Here is an 18939-nt window from a genome sequence, read left to right as displayed (position 1 = left end):
ATTCCCTCAAAGTCATAACTATAAGAAATACTGAAGCATGTGATCCGTATGAGTATCTGATGTATTTTCATGTGGTGAATGATGAGCAGCTCCCATCAGGGCTCCTGCAGTCTCCTCCTCACACAAACAGGACCCGCAGGCTTAAGGTGTGCGTACGCTTCCATCTGCTGATTCTTTGAAGCATTGCAGGAGGCTGTGCGGCCAAGCTCCAGCTCCTCAGTATCATCCACCCACTCCAAACTTCAGCCCTTTTCACAATGTTTCCGCACAAGTGTAATGCACAGATGTGCCGCGGACAAACAGCAGCGAGCAACTCTCACAACTCTTAACTCCACTCACACACAGCTCTTGAAAAATGTTCACAATCCCCACAAATACGCATCTTTCTCTGCGTCGTCCGGACGTCTCATCCCCCACAAACGAGACAAACACGGACAATATAATAGATTGCTACTTATTTTATTTTAAATTTTTCAAAATTTATAGGTAAAAAAAACACACCTTATGAAATTGCAATCATTCAAATTTCATGAAAGCAACTGTAGATGCTTTACAAGATATATGTATATATATACATTGGGCTTGCACATATACACAAAGACATAATGTATATACAGTAATATAAGCACACATCCACTGATGCACACGGTGGAGTCCAGAGGTCCGAGCTGGCAACCGACGCTGGCGTGAGTGCAGGGAAAATGCAAACCTCATTAAAAATGTAATTTTAAAGCAGATTAAAATGAGAACAAACTCAAAAAGCTAATCCTGCTTACCTGAAATACAGCTACATTTTGAAAGAGGCCAATGGGAAGTATTGAGACAGAGAATATAAAGTCGATTCAGAGTGAAAACGACCTGAAGAACTCAACTTCACTCTCCTCAGGGAGGCGACCGTATGGGCAACACACAGCCTGAAGCCACTGTGTTCATTCAGCATCAAGGCCACATGAAGCCTGGAGTCGACTTGCATAGCTTTCCTGTGTGGTCATCGGACCTGAACTGCGACAAACGTCAGAGAGACACACACCGGAGCACGTTACATCTCAGCCACGAGCTTCATGAAAGCAAAAACAATGTAGATCCGCAACTAATCAGCATCTCAAGAACTTCAGGGAAAATTAAAAAAAAAAAAAAAAAAAAAAGCTTTGATGCATGCGAGCTTGTTAAGAGTCGCCTCGGCCTTTTGGACTCCGCCGTGCACCGGCGTGTGTTCGTGTGTTTCTATGTACCTGATGTATATATCGCATCAATCACCCCCAAATCAAACACTGACAATTAAACTGTTTTTAGGAGCCGGCGATGCAACACACTCCGCAAGCCTGTTTAAATCCAGGTGTAAAAAAAAACAAAAAAAAAAAAACACACACACACAATATGCAGGCAGGACTGTTGAGGATTTTGTAGCATGACCTGCTTCTGATGACCCCCAAAAGTAAAAGAAATAAAGAAAAAAAAAGACTAACAATCAGAAAACACACAGACAAGCACACACACACACACACACAGACAGACACACACAAGCAATATGAAGTGAAACGTTGTCAATGGAGGTTGTGGCGTTGCTTATTTTCAACACCAACGCTGGAAAGCAAATAAATTTTGAAACACACTGCAATGAACGTTGCTTTATGAATGGAAACCATGGCAACAACACGTGGAGCAATGAGTCGGCTGTGGGTTTACCGTCCGTCTTCATTTCACAGCTGGACCCGAGCCCTCAGAGAACTGGAGTGAAGGCCTTAAATATCTGGTGAGAAATGTTCGCCACCAGTCCGTCTCTGTCCCTTTTGATGTTCTTGTGGACAGTAGAGTGTTGTGTACAGTTAGGCGGGACCGCACACTGAGTGGGAACTCGTTTCCTGGAAGAAACAGTTTTCAGAAATCAAAAACGTCCTGCTCTGAGAGCCCGACTGCATCGACTCCTCGAATGTCAATTCACTGGGAGCAGATAAAAAAAAAAAAAAAACAACAACACGCAAAACATCCTCAAACTCTGAAGGAACAGGACACACACACGTGTGACGTTTATGTTGGGTTTCTTTTTTGGCAATTGACAGCTCAGGTAACCTGCTGTTTGCACTGACGAAAGACAGAAAAACAGTATAGAAGATGTCGACAAACAAACTGTTGACCAGATGGATGCAGTCCGGCTGCAGCAGCCGCTGTGGTCACACACCGCCTTCTGACTCATCTCTTTCCCAAGTAGTGTTTACAATATTTTGTACAACCTATGGATTCAGCGCCGTCTTCATCCTTCAGTCATCTTCCGTCTCAGCTTTTGGCCGCCGGCTTCACAGTTTAATGTCCTCCTCCTTTATAACGTTTATAACTCTTTCTTTCAATCTGCTCTGTGCATCTCACCCATCCATATTTCATCAGAGCACCGCCGCTCTGCTCTACGCCTCCTCCTGCTTGAACTCTGTCGCTCCTCCGTTCCTGCTGTTCCCGAGTCCCATGGCGACGCCGCCGCCGTCGCTGTTCCCGGTCCCCTCCCCCGCCTCGAAGCTCTTCTCCTCCAGCGGTTTGCCGATCCACGCCCCGTAGCCGTGGACGTTGAGGGCTTCGAAGAACTGCTGCTTCACCGCCTGGAAGGACAGGGCCGACGTCTTGGCCTGGGCGTAGGACGGCAGCGAGAGGAGGTCGCTGCGGCCGCAGCGCTGGCACAGCGCGCGGAACAGACCGAACAGGTGGGACTTGGACACGCGGGACACGGCCAGCTTGTTGCTAGACAGGAAAACAGTTGAAGGTTGTTGAGCTTAAGATTGATTAAATAAAAAAAATGCAGAAACAGACATTAGTTATGGGAAAAAAAACTATGTGTCAGGCATGCTGGTGGGACACAGCTTTCCCCCGGATCACGCGGCGATTCCCATTTAGCCTGCGTCAACGCCTGCTGATCGCCGCTTCGGCTGACTTAATTTACCGCTGAATGAAATCTTTAGTAATTTGACAGCTCTTACTAAACAACACAGAGTTCTTGTGATCGTGAAGGTTTTAGGAAAATATTAACGATGTTGTGGAACCAGGTGTTTCCCAGAAAACCTGTCATGTCAATCCATTAAGATGAACTGATAAAACAAGAAAGCAATCAGAACACAGATATTGTGCAAAACAGTGAAGTCACTGAGAATCTATATAGTTCTGTAGAGACTTGGTCCAATTAATACAGAGACATTACTTAAAAAAGCCTCACTAAGAACTAAATATTCCATTTCTGATGAGAGATCAGGCTATAATGTGTGTCTATAATAACCCTGAGAAAGAACATAACATGGATCAGTCTCTTTGTTCTCCGTCTTCAAACATACCCGTCCTGCTTTCCTTTGGTCCCGTCCAGCACCTCCACACAGTGCTGGTCTGGGAAGCTCCAGTTGACGCTGGACTCTTTGGTTTTCCCGGTGTGACGCGTGGAGTCGTACACGCTCACTCTGCCCACCTGCGGCCCGGCGACGTGGGAGAGAGTTACTGGCACGTTCGGATCGTCCTTCAAACATCAGTTCTAAAATTAGCGTGCATAATGCACGTAAGAGTGATGTAATGCAGCCTTCGTGCAGCCAGTTTCTGTGTTGGCGTGAGAGTTAAAACAACACGAAACAAACGAAAAAAACAAGAATCGTGCTGCTGCCAGCGACTGTAATTCTTCTTTTTCCTCCCTGACCTGCCTGCTCTTCATTAATTGATGAATGAGCCACATTTAAATAAAAGAGCCGTGGAAAAAAACCCCGCCGTGCGGGCACAAACAGGAGCGCTGGCAGCTGAATTGATGAATTCAGTGAGAACGACCTCAATATTCCTGATTAATGTCCGAGTGCGACATTGCCAACAAAACTTGCTTCGATTACCTCGGGGTGGTTCAACCTGAAGGGAGGGGGGAGGTTCTGGGTGAACGCCTCGCCGTCTCTGGCCAGCCGGCAGCAAACGGCGCGTGTCAGGTGGCCGTGGCTGTACAGGTAGCCTGGGGGGGGGGGGGGGGGGGGGGGTGGGGGGGTCACACAGCAGACACCCGAGTCCAGGAGAGGCCGAACCACACACAGGTCACGGAGTTTCAGTTTAGTGAACTTTACCAAGCGTGATGGACTTCAGGTAGATGGGATCCAGGAAGTGGGTGAGCAGCGCCCCCTGCAGGCCCATCACGTTCCAGCGCAGGATCTTATCGCTGCAGCTCATCGTCCGCAGCCTCTCGCCGTGCTGGATGCCGTCCCAGGTGGGCACGATGGCGCTCGACTCCACGGGGATGGTGCCCTCACCTGACAAATGCAAAACACACACACACACACACATAAGCAGAGGTTCCCCTCTCGCGTTCCGGTGTGAGGGGAGGCTGCCGCCCGTCTCACCGTTCTCCACTTTGGTGCGGAGCTTGCCCTGCTTGGCGTTCTCAAACAGAGGCTGGTGGCCCTCCACTTCATCTCCTGCCTCGCTGCACGACTTATCGAACAGGGCGCCGTCGCCACAAGGCGCCGTGCTGCAGGTCAGAGACAGAGGGGAGACGTGACGGTATTGATGACACACACGCACAAAGTGACCCGCCGCTCCAAAGAAGATCTGCACATCCAACGCGGAGGTGTCAGACGAACGGACAGGGAGGAAAGAAGAGAGCGCTGAGGGAAGGTGAACCGGGAGAGAACCTGATCGCCCACCTGATGTAGAGGTGGAAGGTGATGTCAGATTTAACCCGCAGCTTGTTGTTCTGCGTGGGCTCGAATATGCTGTCTTCCACGCCGTCGTAGTGTTTGAGCAGCTCGCTGTACAGAAACCTGAGAGGAAGAGAGACGACCGTCTATAAACGACGTCCTGCCGGCGCTGTCTGAGCTGGAGGGTGGCGTATTTTTAGACGAGGAAGGAGAACACTGGTGAAGAAGAAACGGATCGGGTTCTACCGGACAAATCCTCTTCTTGAGATGATTTCCGCGTGGCAATCATTAACCGTTTCCCCTTTAAGGCTCAGCTCCTCGCCTTTAACGCAGCGATTCCCTGGCGAGGAGGGGAAAAAAAAAGAAAAAAAAAAAAAAGAAGGACACACACTCAAAGTCAGAGAACATGACAATGCAATGCCTCTCAGTTCTGCAGTGACCCAGTTGTGTTGTGGCTTTGTGACAGGGAAACGCCTGCGAGCACAGAAATCCAGAAAACTCAACATCAAGGAAAACTACTGTGGCAGCAGGATTTTTTTTTCCCTGTTTCAACAGAATTCCTTGTTTTATAGGTCACACTCCGAATGAGGAGGACATACCGGTTCCAAGGCTGACGACAGTTCCCAGACCTTCCCCTCTTCTCATGACGATGGTGGCCAGGATCTTCCGTCCCAGCAGGCTGTGCTGGATCCGGGTGGTCAGGGCGTTGAAGCGCTGGTGGCTCAGCATCGCTATCTGGTCGTGCAGCGTGCTGCCGCTCACTGGAAGCTGGAAACCCAATAAAGAATTTTTCCATTTTAATTCATACAAGTTCGTTTTGGGCAAAAATCCTTGCAATCTAAGAGTTCTGTCAGAGTGCCGGTGTGTTAGTAGTTAATCTTTATCACTCCACACACTGCACAGTGAACCGGGACACTCTGTGACCGAACCTTGAACCCTGAAGGTTGAAGTTGCAGACAGATTTGAAATAATCCTGCAGGAAGGTTGTCTGAAACACTTTTCACAACTAATCACATCTCCTGTATATTTAGCTCACAGTCTCCTGCCTGTTTGTGTAATCCCAAACAGACTGCGTGACGGTGAGAAGAGGAATCCACTGAGGGGATTCATTCATACAGCAGATCACATATTTGCAGCCTTTATGATCAATGAAGTATTTTTTTTTCTTTACATATACATCTTTGCACAGTACCTCACATCACAGCATCATAACACTGAAGCAGGCGCCAGTAAGCTGCCGTTTCAGCACGTGGCCTGCTTTACGCTTGGTTATGAATCATGTTAAAATGACACCACAAAGTACTACAATTACTGACGAGCGTGTTTCTGGTATTTTGTCAGAACAGCGATTTAGGTCTTGAGCTGATCATCTCTCCGGCATTTACTGCAGATTGCTTCCAGCGCAACTTTTCAGCACAGGTAATCAAGAAAAAGACGACCTGCTGCTACGCTCTGCAATTTCATTCATCGCATTATGGACGGCCTTAATCCCATTATGAATGAGAGGAAGCTCTTTTCGAGCTGCCAGAATCTCAAGTTTGGAGATGGAATGTAGGGAAATGTTGTAAATCCCACACCTCAGCAGGGATGAGCTCCCCGGTGCGGGCCGCCCTTTCGGCTTCCCCGATGAGAACGCGCAGGGCGGCGTCTGCCGCTTCGTGCTTCCCCTGCTTTTTGTTGGAGGCGCAGACCGGAGGGAACCAGCGTCCGCCCAGCTTGGCTTGATAGGTGAACCTGAAACGGGAACGTCAGAGCGGGTTTTGTCACTGCCGTCTGCATCTCGATGGGAGTCTCTCTGTGCACTCGCGCACGTGCTCACACATACTTGGGCTCGTGCGGCGGCCCGGACTGGCCCACCAGGCGGATCTCGGCGGCGAAGCCCCGGGCTCTGGCGTACTCCAGAAGACCTGACACTGCATTGTTGTTCAAGTGGTTGATGAGGTCGCCGACCCCGGCCTCGTGGGCCGCCCGCAGCTCATCTGCGGTGAGAGGCGGCAAAGAGGCGCATGTCCCAGAAGCGCCCAGATCTCCGTCGCTGGAAGTGCCCAGGGGCAGCTGAGGCTGCGAGGAGAGAGAGAGCGAAGCCAGGGGAGTGAGAAAGAGCAACGGATTCTCGCCGTCTCAAACTGAATATGAGCGTTTCCTGCGCTTCACTCCGCACCTTGTTGAGCTGCAGTCTCCCGTCAGCCATTAATTCTTTGACGGCCTCCTCTGCTGCCAGCTGGCGGGCTGCCTTCTTGCTCGGAGCCGAGGCTTCTGCAAACAGGCTCTCTCCAACCTTCACCCTGTACATGAACCTGAGCGCAGGACGGAGTGCAACGGGAGATGATTATATTGGTTTGTGACTGAGCTCACACACTTCACGCTTCCTTCATTTAGTGACTCCTGATTCCAGACACAAACCCAGAAGTTTGAGTTGTAGCTGCTAGTAACTGAAATAAATCATCTGCATCCAAAACTGTAGAGAGGAGACAAACAGAGATCTGATTGTGTCTTTGTCATATGACTACAAGACTGAAGAGACCATGAGCAGAAATAACTGCTTCCCCGGGGCAGAAATGTTCCAGAAACAGCAGAGGGAGGAGGTCTGGGGGAGGACAACGTCTTGCGGTGCAGGAGCCAGTACCTGGGGTCATGTGGGGGGCCTGCCTGCCCGGTGATGATGAACTCGATGGGCTTCCCGCTGCGCTGGCTGTACTCCATCAGGACCGACACCGGATTCTTCCCGCCGGGCAGCGAGCGGGACAGGAGCTGGCGGGGCCCCTCCGTCATGCCTTCCACGCTAATGGACCCCAGAGTGGACCCCAGAGTGGCCCCTGTGGTTTCAGCTGCGCCCTGCATACGAGACGACACAGAGACAAGACACACACATCAGCTAATGCTTCAACCAAGGAGCCTCCATCAAAAAACAGTTACAATGTAAAGGCTAAAAAACAGATATTTAAGCCTTTCATTCCTATTTTGTCATTGCTGACAGGATTTGGCGTGCTGCTCATAACGGGAAAAACTCCCAGGCTTTTTATGATATCTAGGAAAAAGAAAAACCTCAAACGAGTCACACTACAGCGGTTTGAGCGCCCGGTCACAGACGAGGTTACGCCAGGGAGAGAGGCCGGGTTTGTTTTCGCCCTGAAACACTCACACTGGGGTCAGCGAGGAGCTCTGTCGGCTGGTCGCCGCCGGCTGCGTGTCCTTCGTCCGCCGTGCTCGTCCCGCCCTGCATCTCCCCGATGAGGATGCGCAGGGTGGCCGCCGCCGCGTCCTTTTTGGCGACTTTTTTGCTGGAAGCTTCTACGATTGGAAACAGTCTCCCGTTGAGCATCACTTGCATACGAAACCTAGGAGGGAAAAAAAAATAAAATAAAATAAAAACCACAGCGGTCTGTCAATATGTCTTTTCTTACAGTTTTTCTCCATTGGTTTGGCTCATTTCTTGAAACTGAAATTACATTTTCAAAACTCGAAGATCATTTTGGCAAAATGGTCTTACAGTTCAGCTCAACACCATAGTTCACTTGCAAAAGCTCATCTCTCTCTCAAAACTGTTCACACATGTTTCAAAGCTTCATTTCTTCCCCATATAAACAGTCAGAGCCTCCAAAATGTAAAGATCCTTCTCAACAGCTTCGGCTCATTTTTCAAAACAGACCGGACGTTCTCAATTCTCTTGGTTCTCTTGTCAAAAACCACCTGGACGGTTCAGCAGAACCACGGTTCACCTGTCAGAGATCAGATCTCTTCCAAAACAGTTCACTCAGGTGGAAAAACTAAATTTCTTTCTCAAACAAATGGTCAATGTCCTCAAAATGCTTTGTCCTTTTGACATTGTCTGAGAACTGACAGTCAAAATGTTTAGATGTTTTGTCTTCAAGGGCAGAGGACCAATGAAATATTCCTCATCTACCTTTCTGGGCCCAGTCCTTCATTCATAATGGTTACTGTGATAATTTTTATTTTCTTCTTTGGGTTTTTTAGCTAACAGAAAATATTGTGTATAAGAAAATGAAGACAAAAAGCATTTTACAGTAAGAAGAACCTTCAAGTTCTGATTCACACATCGCTCTCATACCTCCAAGGAAACTGTTATAATTTTTATTTACACACAAAATAACTTCCATCCATCTGAGTTCAATATACTGTAAAATAAAAACAAAGAAACAAAAACAAAAAACTAGAATGTGACACTCAGAGAGGCACAGGCGCAGACCTCTGCCACAGCTCAAATCAGTCACCAACAACAATAAGAACACCATATGTGATTAAAAAAAAACATTTTATTTCTACCCAACAAAAACAATGTCTGGGAGAAAACTGTTTGTTGCATGTTCATATCTCAGCGTGTTTCCTCACAGTGACTGACACTCCGGAATCCCCCTATTTTTGTCTGTTCTGGATCCTGGGATCCGGAATACTTCCGTGATCTGGATCAGCAGCTGATATCTCTTAGAGTCCTTGAAGAACTTACTGTAATTTTTTGCTGAGCCCCCTTGTCATTTATTGTTGAGTTATGCCCAACTATGTGAAAGACACACAATATCTCTCAATGATAAAGAATCCTTTAAAAAATTCCTGGATCCAGACAGTGATCCGGATCATCACCAAAATTTAATGGATTCTAAGTTGGCCCAAGACCCACCTTTCCACAAAGTTTCATTGCAATCCGTCTATAACTTTTTCCGTAATGTTGCTCACAAACCAACCAACCAACCAACCAACTAGGGCTGAACGATATATCGTTATCATATCTATATCGGGATATGAAAATTCAGGACATTAGTTTCTCAAAATCGACGATATCAAGATTTCCCCTGCTTGCCCTGCATGTAAGCTTGTACAGGTCAGGCCAGCCAACCACAAACCTCGTTTACTGGTTGACAGCTGATAGCAGCCAATGAGAAACATCAGAGGGAGGGGCAGGACGGAGACTGAGACGCACACTCACATGTGCTACACGCAGTGGAGAGTGAGCAAAACAATAACATGAGAGCTGAAGAGAGGGCTGTTGCAGAATCTGCACAAACGAATTTGGTGGCAGTGAGTTCTCATAAAAATTTAAAAAAAAAACTGCATTTTTTTTACATCCTTTTGTATTATCAAGGCGCGAAATTCCCTATAAAATGGCGGCGGGGACCGATTGAGATCGAATCTCCGCCGGTTTAGGTCCATATAAGCAGGTCCTTACCGCCTGTTGGTTTTTTTTTATCATGAAATTGCGTTGCTTCTCTTTTAATGAATCAATCAAAACCAACACGCCTCGTAACTCTGGGATTCCATTTTTGCATTCTTCTTCTCTGTGCTTCACGCTGCACTATGCATCAACAATCACAACGCGCCCTCTGCTGGACTGAAGGAGGTACTGCTTGATTCAGGCGCTGCTGTGAACTCCAAACAACAAATAATTCAGAGCACAATGACAGCAATGGGTGTAAACAGTAGTAACTGTAAATATGAAAATCTGCCGAAACAGTTAATGATTTACTGTGATACTACAGTTCTCCACCCCTGAATGAGGCCGTCACAGCTGCAGAACAACATAAATGAACATCAGTGAGAGAGGTCCTCCAGGGTCTGATACATACAGAGACAAAACCTGGTCAGATTAAGAACTGAATAGAATCAGAATCTACACTAACATTCACAGCCATCAGCAGGATCTTAGCTAAAATACTTTGTTTCAATTGGGTGCAGCTACATTATATGAAATGTGATCTGTGCTGGTATGGATTCCAGGGTTAATGTGCCACCACCACCAAAGGAACTTGTCAAAGCTGGGATGCTTCAATCAGCAATTAGCAACATAATAAATAAAAATCATTTTATAAATTTGCAACTTAGGGTGGGCCATATAGCATAAGAAGATATACCATCCCAGACACAATGCAGCAAATAGATATAAACAGAACTAAACAAGCACAACAAAATACAGCAGTTTAATCAAAAAAATATTGTTGGATCCTGTTTTTGATCAGCATTTTACAAAATTGAAAATTAAGGACCTGTTAAAACTTGTGAGGACCTGTTAAAATTTTCTGAGGACCTGCTGAAAAAATTCGGAGGGCCCGTTAAAATTTTGACAAATTTCATGCCCTGTTTGTTTTTATTTTTTTTGAAAAATGCTTAACTTTCACTGAATCCATTGTAATATATCGTATCGATATCGAGATATCTGGCATGGATATCGAGATATGAAATTTTGCCCATATCGTTCAGCCCTACAACCAACCAACCAACCAACAAATCGATGTGATTACATAACCTCCTTGGTGGAGGTAACAAAACAAAAAGGAAAATTGTCTGTAGCCCAATGTGCTGTAAATGAAGCTGGAGTTTCACAGCTCACTTCTTCACTGGTCTCCCTCCTCACCCTCCTGACTGTCCTCCTCACCTTCATGCAAACACATCCATGTCTGGTATTCATGGTATTGAAGTGTGTTTTTGACTATTTTTGACAGTTGAACAGATGATTTTGCAGGTGGTGACTGATACAATGAAATTAGGCTGATATGTTTTGGAGAGAACAACCATTAGACTGAGAATCGATCAATCAGTTTAGATCGACATGACATATTCACTTGGGAATTGTGCTAAATCTATCCTTACTGTGCTTAATCATTTGCAAAGATTTTCTGAGACATTGAGACAGGTACTAAGACATTTTAAATGTGATGACATGAATGAAAAATGCCATTCTGTTGTGAGCAGCTACAGGGTAGTTTGGAGATTTGTCCATGTTGTTTTGAAAATGTAATTTCGGTTTCAAGAAATGAGCCAAACCAATGGAGAAAAACTGTAATACAAGATAAAGCTAAAGGAGAAGAAGTCTTGAGTGTCACTGACCTCGGGTCGTGGGAGGGTCCCGACTGGTCGAGCAGCAGGAACTCGCAGTTCTGGCCCAGATACTGGGCGTACTCCATGAGGCCGCTGACCGGGTTCTTCAGCCTCACCTCCTGCAGCTTGGCCCACAGGTTCTGGGGGGGCGGGGCGGCCACCGACACGGCCACGGTGCCGATGGCGTTCGGTTTCTCCGCCGCCTGCCTGTCGGCATCCGTCTCTCTGCGGATGGCGTTGAGGAACTCTGGGATGTCGTCGGTGGCCCACTGGCCCTCGTTGGTCTCTTTGTTTTTGCATGAGCTAAAGCAGGGTTGCTGAAGGGAGGAGTAGAGCAGGAAATGTAAAAAGTGAGGTGAAGGACTCACTGAAATCTGTCTGTGGGGGAATTTTATTTTTCAAACAACAACATGGCGCTGTAGTTTTATATATATATATATATATATATATATATATATATATATATATATATATATATATATATATATATAGTCTTAATTATTATCTATGTCCTGTTTTGATTCAATGCTCCATTTCAGATGTTCTCACCTCCTATAAAGGAGATTTTATAATCCTGCTAAAAACGTGTTACATGCACTTTAAAGAATGTCCTCCTATGCTTGTATATAATTGATTTTAAGTTACACATGTTGAAGTTTTTAACATCTTGTTTTGCCTCTTTTGTAAAACAAACTCGCATTATAATCGCCTCAGTACAGACTAACAAAGCATTTTTGAAGAACCTACTGATTACTAACTGTTGTACTGGACGCCGTTCAAATACAAAAAGAAAAAAGTAATCAGGACACATTGGAACGTCACTCACCGCTTCATTGTGACTCTGCTTCAGTAAACACCCCTCCAGCACCGGCTCCAGGCCCGGGATCTGCGGCGAAGGTAAGAACGTGGAACCTCCCCCCTCATTGTTGTCGCTCGCCTCCCCCTCCATCGGCACTTCTGCATTGGCGGCGCTCTGCGCGGCCTTCATGCTCCTCTCCATTCTGTCTTTGCGGCGAGTGGACAGCTCCCAGGTGGGGGGGTTGACTTCTCCATTCTTGGTAATGTCGCCTTGCTTCTCCAGGGCGTAGAGGGTGGGATTGACCTGCTTGGTGTTCTTCAGACCCAGGTTTTTTGCTATGACGAGCGCAGTCGCCTCCCCGGACTCGAAGAGGTACCGCAGGACGAGCTCCTTCTGGTCCGACATCATGCTAACGCTCAGCTCCGGGTTGGGGGAGCTCGCCGGACTGGGACGCTGCTCCTCGCGGTGCGGTTTGCTTGGTGGCGGCTGGTACTCTTCAGAGTCGGACGACTCAGACGAAGAGCTGGAGGATGAAATGGATTCAGTGTAAGAGTTCTCTTCTTCAACCTTTACTCTGGTTTCTGCTTCAACCTTGACTTCAGGGTTTTGAGGGACTTCAGATGAATTCTGAGCTTGGGACAGTTGCTCTCTTTCACCAGAGAAAGGCTCTCTGTACAGACACCACTCAGGAGGAGTCTCTCCTTGCTTGGACGCCTTTTGTAAGCGCTCTAACGCGTACAGAGCCTTATTGACAATGCTCTTGGGTAGACGCAGCTTCTTGGCTAAAATTTTCGCCGGAATTCTCTCATCTGGCTTCAAAGAAAACAAAGCTCTGAAGACCTGCTCTTGTATGTCAGGTGTGAGCTTGATGTCAACCTTACTGAAGCCAGATGAAGAGCGACTGTTTAACTTGATTTGTCTTTTACTGGGTCTGTCTTGAACAGACAACCTCTGAAAGTTGTCAAGGAAGGAGTCAGTTGGGGCAGACCACTGTCTGTTGGACTGCTGGTTTTGGAAATGTTTTCCTCTTGAGGCTTCTGCTGCGTTCCTGTATGCAAAACTCTGGTCCGGTCTGTAGCCCCCTCGACCTCTGGGGCTGCTACTGGGGTTTGGATAACTGCTGTAACCTGACTGGGGTTGATAACACGCTGGCCTGCCGGGAACCGAATGCCCTCCTCCGTGTGGGCCCCCTCTGAAACGCGGGGCCTCAGAACTCTGCCCTCTGAGGAACTCCGCTTGTTTGTATTGAAAGGAATTGGGCGCTAGAGCGGCGCTGTGGTTCTGGCTGTACGAGCTAGTGGGGACGGCATTAACGTGCCTCGGGAGGGGAGGGGCCGACGGGGTGAGGGGAGAAGGGGGCTGGATGGGTACTCCAGGATGAGCAGAGCCGCTGTAGTAACTCTGATGTGGGATCTGCTGCGGGCCAGCTCTGGGAAAGTCTGTTAGCGGGCCAGGCCTGTAGTGACTCTCCTTGGCCTGCGGGTGGGAAGGTGGCTGTCTCCAGTAGTGTTCTTTGTAAGGCCCTCCTCTACCTCTGCTCATAGCGCAGGGGTTGAGCGTGAAGGGGGCTGCTGCAGCTGCCTGTGCAGTTTCTGGATTGGCGTTCCTCCTCTAGCAACAAACAGGACGCCCTGATGGAAGTCAGGGCGAGAGCAGCTGCACACTGAGAGCACCTGCAACACAATGAAGGCCGAAGTTAGGAGGAGCTTCATCAACAACAGGAAGATAATGAGACTGCGTCAAAATAAGTAAAAGTCAGGTTAAATGCAAACAATCTCTGTATAAACAGAGATAAACAGTTTCAAACCCTGCTGGCGTTCCTCCAAGCAGGTCCCAGGCGTCCTTGGATAAGACAGTGAATCTATACCAGCGCCAAGGACGCATTACTGCACTATAGTTTCCAAAATGCAGCTTAACATAAAGCGAAGAATCAAACGCGCAGCTGTGACGGACGGCTGCAGAGATTAAGCTCCAAAAAGAGGACGACACTGTTGATGTTGCTGGACATATATTCAGATTATAACACAGAGTCAATCTACAAGGATACTGCAGGGTGACATACTATATCTCCCTGTCACAATGAAATGCAATCCCAGGGTAAAAGGGTGGTGATTAATAATTCAAACCTTCTTGTGACTATTCTGTATTATTTCTGGCCGTACAAATTAATGCAGGGTGTGGATCCATAGCAGAGAAGGGAAAGTGAGACAACGATGCAGACCAAAAGGACAGCCCCAAGGACATAAGAACATCGAAGAACGACAGTGACAGACGGGACAGTTTCTCGCCCGCAGTCCAGACGACAATACAACTTTTATTTGCAGAGGGCTAAATCATTCCCAAACATCTGATAACAAACATGCATTAATATATTCAGTGCCGTGAAATATTCATTTTGAGCTGCTGTGTCTAAATTTCAAATATCCTTCTCTGGTAAAAACAAACATTGATTCTGCCTCAAGTGTCGCAGCTAACAACACTCAATAATGTCTATATCAGTGAGACCGACAACAAGGAGACACCCAATACTGAGTCGGGTTTCATCCCGGCCGGCGTGGTCAGCACGGCTGACTGTATGTCACACGGAGCTGAGCAGGCCGGACGCCGCCTTAACACAACACAGTGCAGCAGCTCCATCACCGTAACAGGGGCCGACAGGTCCGGCAGCCCGGGGGCCAGACTCATCTTCGACCTGACGCAACACAGCTTCTGACAACCAAAATAACAGCGGCGCCTGTCGTTTTTCCACTGCTGGCCTTTTCTCTCAACTGATCAAGAACAACCATCTGAGAAATGGATCCACACTGCTCCTGCACTTAATGCTGCAACACCCAGAAACTAATCAGTGCCACTGATACACCTCAGGATATTCCAGTCTTTCTTCATAAACAAAAAAAAAATCCTCCACTGAGGGTCTTTGCTGCATTTTGTCATCATATTGGGTGAGCCGATATTTCAACACCGTCTACCATTCAAGAACAGCACAAACTGTTCAATAAACTGGTGATCTGTATTACGCAACGCCTGCCAGAATAGAAATGGTTTCTTAATCCAGGAGGGATTTTTTTTAACATAAAGTAAAACGAGGCTTATTTCCATCAGAATACAGGTCTTTTCTTTTTTTTCCTGCTCACTGTCTACATAATTTAATATTAACTACATCCCTGCTACAAAATATTGGTTTTGATTTGATTAACAAAATGGCTTTAATAAATAATTTCACCCTGACATGAATAAACTATTCTGACTCTGATAAGTATTTTTCATTATTATTACTGTTTACTATATTATTTATGACTTGATTTAAGTTACCCTGCCTCTTATGTTAATCATAAAAAATATAGACTGATATAAAAAAAAAATCATGATCAGAAGTGAAACCTAGCACGAGCTCAGGCTTGCAGTCTCACCTATAGCAGTTGAGAAAAGTGCCAGTCTGGAGGAGAAAAAAAGAGTTAAAACACGCCTCAGCAGCGTCCCAACGATCAGATGACTCAAAACTGAGACTGACAGCTCCAGGAAAACAAAAAGACGGGGCTTTTTTTTTTCTAGACAAGGACTACAAAGCCTGCACACGTGGAAGAGAAAGAAACAGCCGTAAGAATCTGTGAGCTCTTTAGAAAGGTCTTTTCTTCTGGAACGAAAACACCACCGAGGTCTCTTATAAAGGCTGAAATGATGCAAAGCTGCTACAACACTGGAGAAGACAAAATTCCCGGAATGAGCCTCATATGTGAAGGAAAACCGACAGTCAGTTTCGTTTTCGCTTCTCGTAAAAAGTTTAAGTTTCTATTGTGTCACGTGACCTCCGTCGGGAGGACCACGTGGTGGATGCATCAGTTTGAAAATGTTCAGAAGCAGCACGTCTCTGTTCAGCAGTCCTGTTGATCTTTGTTTAAAGGAGTGACCCTGCACTGGAGACAGAGTGTGACAATGCACAAGGGCATCCTCTCCCGAGGCAGACGCCACGTGCTCAGATCAGATTCTCACATTAAAAATAAAAAGGGGGGAGGAAAATGATGGGAGTCTGGTAGTAATGTAATACATTCAGCCAGATCCAAATATCACACCAGAGCCTGGTAGTTTTCAGTATGACACTGGTATACAGTGACAGGGGTTGTGAAGGAAATGAAACACAAATGACGGAGAGCTCCATGAATCAGGATTGCTTTAAATATAAACAATGACTCAGTGGATTAAAAAAGGTTCATTATTTACGTCAATCAGAGTGGAAAAAAGCAAAATACGTTACACATAGTGTAAACAGATTTTTTTTCTTCTTTTTTATCGTTTCAAATCTGCCAGAAGATAGTGTCTATTATGGATGCACAGTTTATAATCATGGAGGTTTAAAAGATCCATGTTATTCAGATGTAATTATAATCAATTCGGATAAAATTACAATTTCTATTGCATCCTAACAGAGAAGGTGATGTATTTTGGATTTATCTCACAAAAACTGAAAAATTTAGTTTTCTGTTGCAAATTTTACAAGTCTAAACAAAAACAGAAAAAAAATTACAGAAATGCAAAGAGTTGTTGTTATTTTAATTTTTTTTATATTAATTGAAATATATGCGAAGCTCAACCTTCAAGCATAAGAGATTTTTTTTTGGTCTTTTAAGACTCAGTGAACATCTTCAAATGTAATTTCAATGTGTAATGGTAAAGCATGAAAATACATTTCTACAATGTTTTTAAAAACGTATTTCTAACGTAGATTTCTAAAAGGGATACTATATACTGAGTGACTAGATGCATTGAACACAGATTTAAAGAAAATATGTCGTTACTAACATTAGATGTGAATAAGACATGCCATAAATCAAAATTTAATATCACAAAACAGCCTCAAACTTTTCTTAGTGAACGCTGTTAACTTTACGATTTAGTAAACCATCTTTTACATTAGTTGACCCAACACTTTACTGTCTCATCTGTTGATCGTTGAGGTTTTCTTGTTTACAGTCTGCTGAGTTGGACTGGTCAGATCGCACAGCAAAATGAATCCAAAAAACAACAGAAAAGATTCCCATGGTTGTAAATACATAGCTAACTAAAAAGGAAAGTCGGAGAGCGTTTAATGTGGAAGTAAAACGGAATAGATGGCAGCTCCAATAACTTTTGTCACCACAAGGTAAGATAAATAGATTAGATTGATGGCAGGAAAGTCCCAGATTGTCGACTGAAAATATTTATCAAGTGAAAGTCAATGGCTTTCGTATCTTGACGCAGACTTTTGAAAGAGCACAACGGGCTAACTGTTCTCCTCCAGGGGAGCGCCGAGCACCAACCGGACCTGTTACAGGTTGTAGTGTAAACAGGAGAGACCCCGGTGAGGAGGTCTGCTGTGTCGCAGAGGGACTGGATGTGCAGCCGCCGCCAGCAGCAGCAGCAGCAGCCTCCTCCTCCTCCGGCTAACGTTAGCCTGTGTTAGCCGCTCTCAGGAAGCAGCGGTGCAGCGCACTGGCACTGCACCAATTCAACTACAGCTGGGAGCGCAGCCGCTCCGCCGTCTTTTAAAGTGGAACACCTAACCTGACCCGAACGCCAGCAGGAGAGTGAACGACAGACCCGCGGCTTCGCGCTTTTACCTGGCCTCGCAGATTTCCCGCGGAGAGCTCCGGTGGCTCGTGGACGTTTAATGCGGCGATAGAAACAATCAAAGAGAGAACAACGTCAAACGCCCGCGACGCACCCCCAAACAGCCACTGTCGCGTGTGGATGACGTAACACCCGGGCAAGGTTCCGACCAGTTTTAGCTGCACCCTTCACGCGCTTGTTGAATATTGGAAGGATACATTCCGATCGCCATTTATGATATTATTATAAACTATGATTACTAGTTATGCATCGGATGCAACCTCGAGCCTTTCAGACTTTAGTAGTACATTATTTGGACATTATTTATCTAAACAAATCTGTGAAGTGTGAAATGTATGTTTTGATGCATCCATAGCACTTTGTCCTGTGCAGGGTCGCTGGTTTAACTTTGGGAAAGGGCAGGACACATCGAGGGCAAACACTGGATATCTTATTTAATTCACTTGAAACCACTGACAGCTTTTCTCTGACGGTGTGTTCTCGTGTTTGACTTCGTAAAATGATTTTGGTCTTATGTCTACACACACTGCAGCACAACGCTTGACTCACAATGTGCAAAAAAGATATTCATTCACAATGGACAAGTGGCATGCATAATTGCTCTGGAGGCTGGTTACTTGAAAGTCACTACACAGTCGTCCTGGTTTCTTTTCTCTTAGGTCCATTTTCCTTAGGGTAAGTTCGAAACCTATATGTGAAATAGTACCATTAATCATATTGTCAACATGTGGCATACAATCAAATAGGATTTGTAGTATTCTCTCTAACCAAGGAGATATCATGAATAGAACTTACAAATATTTGCCACTAGTTTTGTAATAACAAGTGTAGTCAAAGTGGAATCAAAAGATTGGAAATGATCTCAAACACCTATATATTTACCTTTCAAGCTTGTATAGTATACTATTATGTATTGTAGTCACACTATAAAGCACATAGGAAATATTAGAAAACACACCATTGATTGCTAAGTAGATGATACACAGATCTATTTATCTGTCAAGCCAGATGATGATGATGATCAGCTTGTCTTGACGGCGTGAAGCCTCTATATTTCTCTATTTTCAGCTG

At 45.8% G+C, this 18939-nt stretch overlaps 1 protein-coding gene across 2 annotated transcripts; it reads right to left on the bottom strand.

Annotated features, from left to right (window-relative positions):
* Positions 1-449: 449 nt before the first annotated feature.
* On the bottom strand, positions 450-17932 carry adar (adenosine deaminase RNA specific). 2 transcript variants are annotated; one of them, XM_030103024.1, is made up of 16 exons: positions 17859-17932; positions 12292-13937; positions 11475-11782; positions 7780-7975; positions 7264-7472; positions 6799-6934; positions 6463-6698; positions 6215-6371; positions 5237-5405; positions 4884-4977; positions 4644-4760; positions 4341-4468; positions 4068-4250; positions 3846-3958; positions 3312-3439; positions 450-2727 (listed from the first exon to the last, which is right to left on the bottom strand). In XM_030103024.1, the coding sequence occupies exons 2-16, from the start codon at positions 13804-13806 to the stop codon at positions 2400-2402; spliced, it is 4017 nt and encodes a 1338-aa protein (XP_029958884.1). In that variant the 5' UTR covers positions 13807-13937; positions 17859-17932; the 3' UTR covers positions 450-2399. The 2 variants fall into 2 exon arrangements, with proteins under 2 accessions (XP_029958884.1, XP_029958883.1); XM_030103023.1 differs by lacking the exon at positions 17859-17932 and adding an exon at positions 15675-15975.
* Between the last annotated feature and the right edge of the window lie 1007 nt (positions 17933-18939).

Source organism: Salarias fasciatus, chromosome 11, assembly GCF_902148845.1.
Source record: "Salarias fasciatus chromosome 11, fSalaFa1.1, whole genome shotgun sequence".
Classification (NCBI taxonomy): Eukaryota; Metazoa; Chordata; class Actinopteri; order Blenniiformes; family Blenniidae; genus Salarias; species Salarias fasciatus.
The sequence above is the reverse complement of the archived record's forward strand: the minus strand, read 5'-3'. Positions and strand labels throughout refer to the sequence as shown.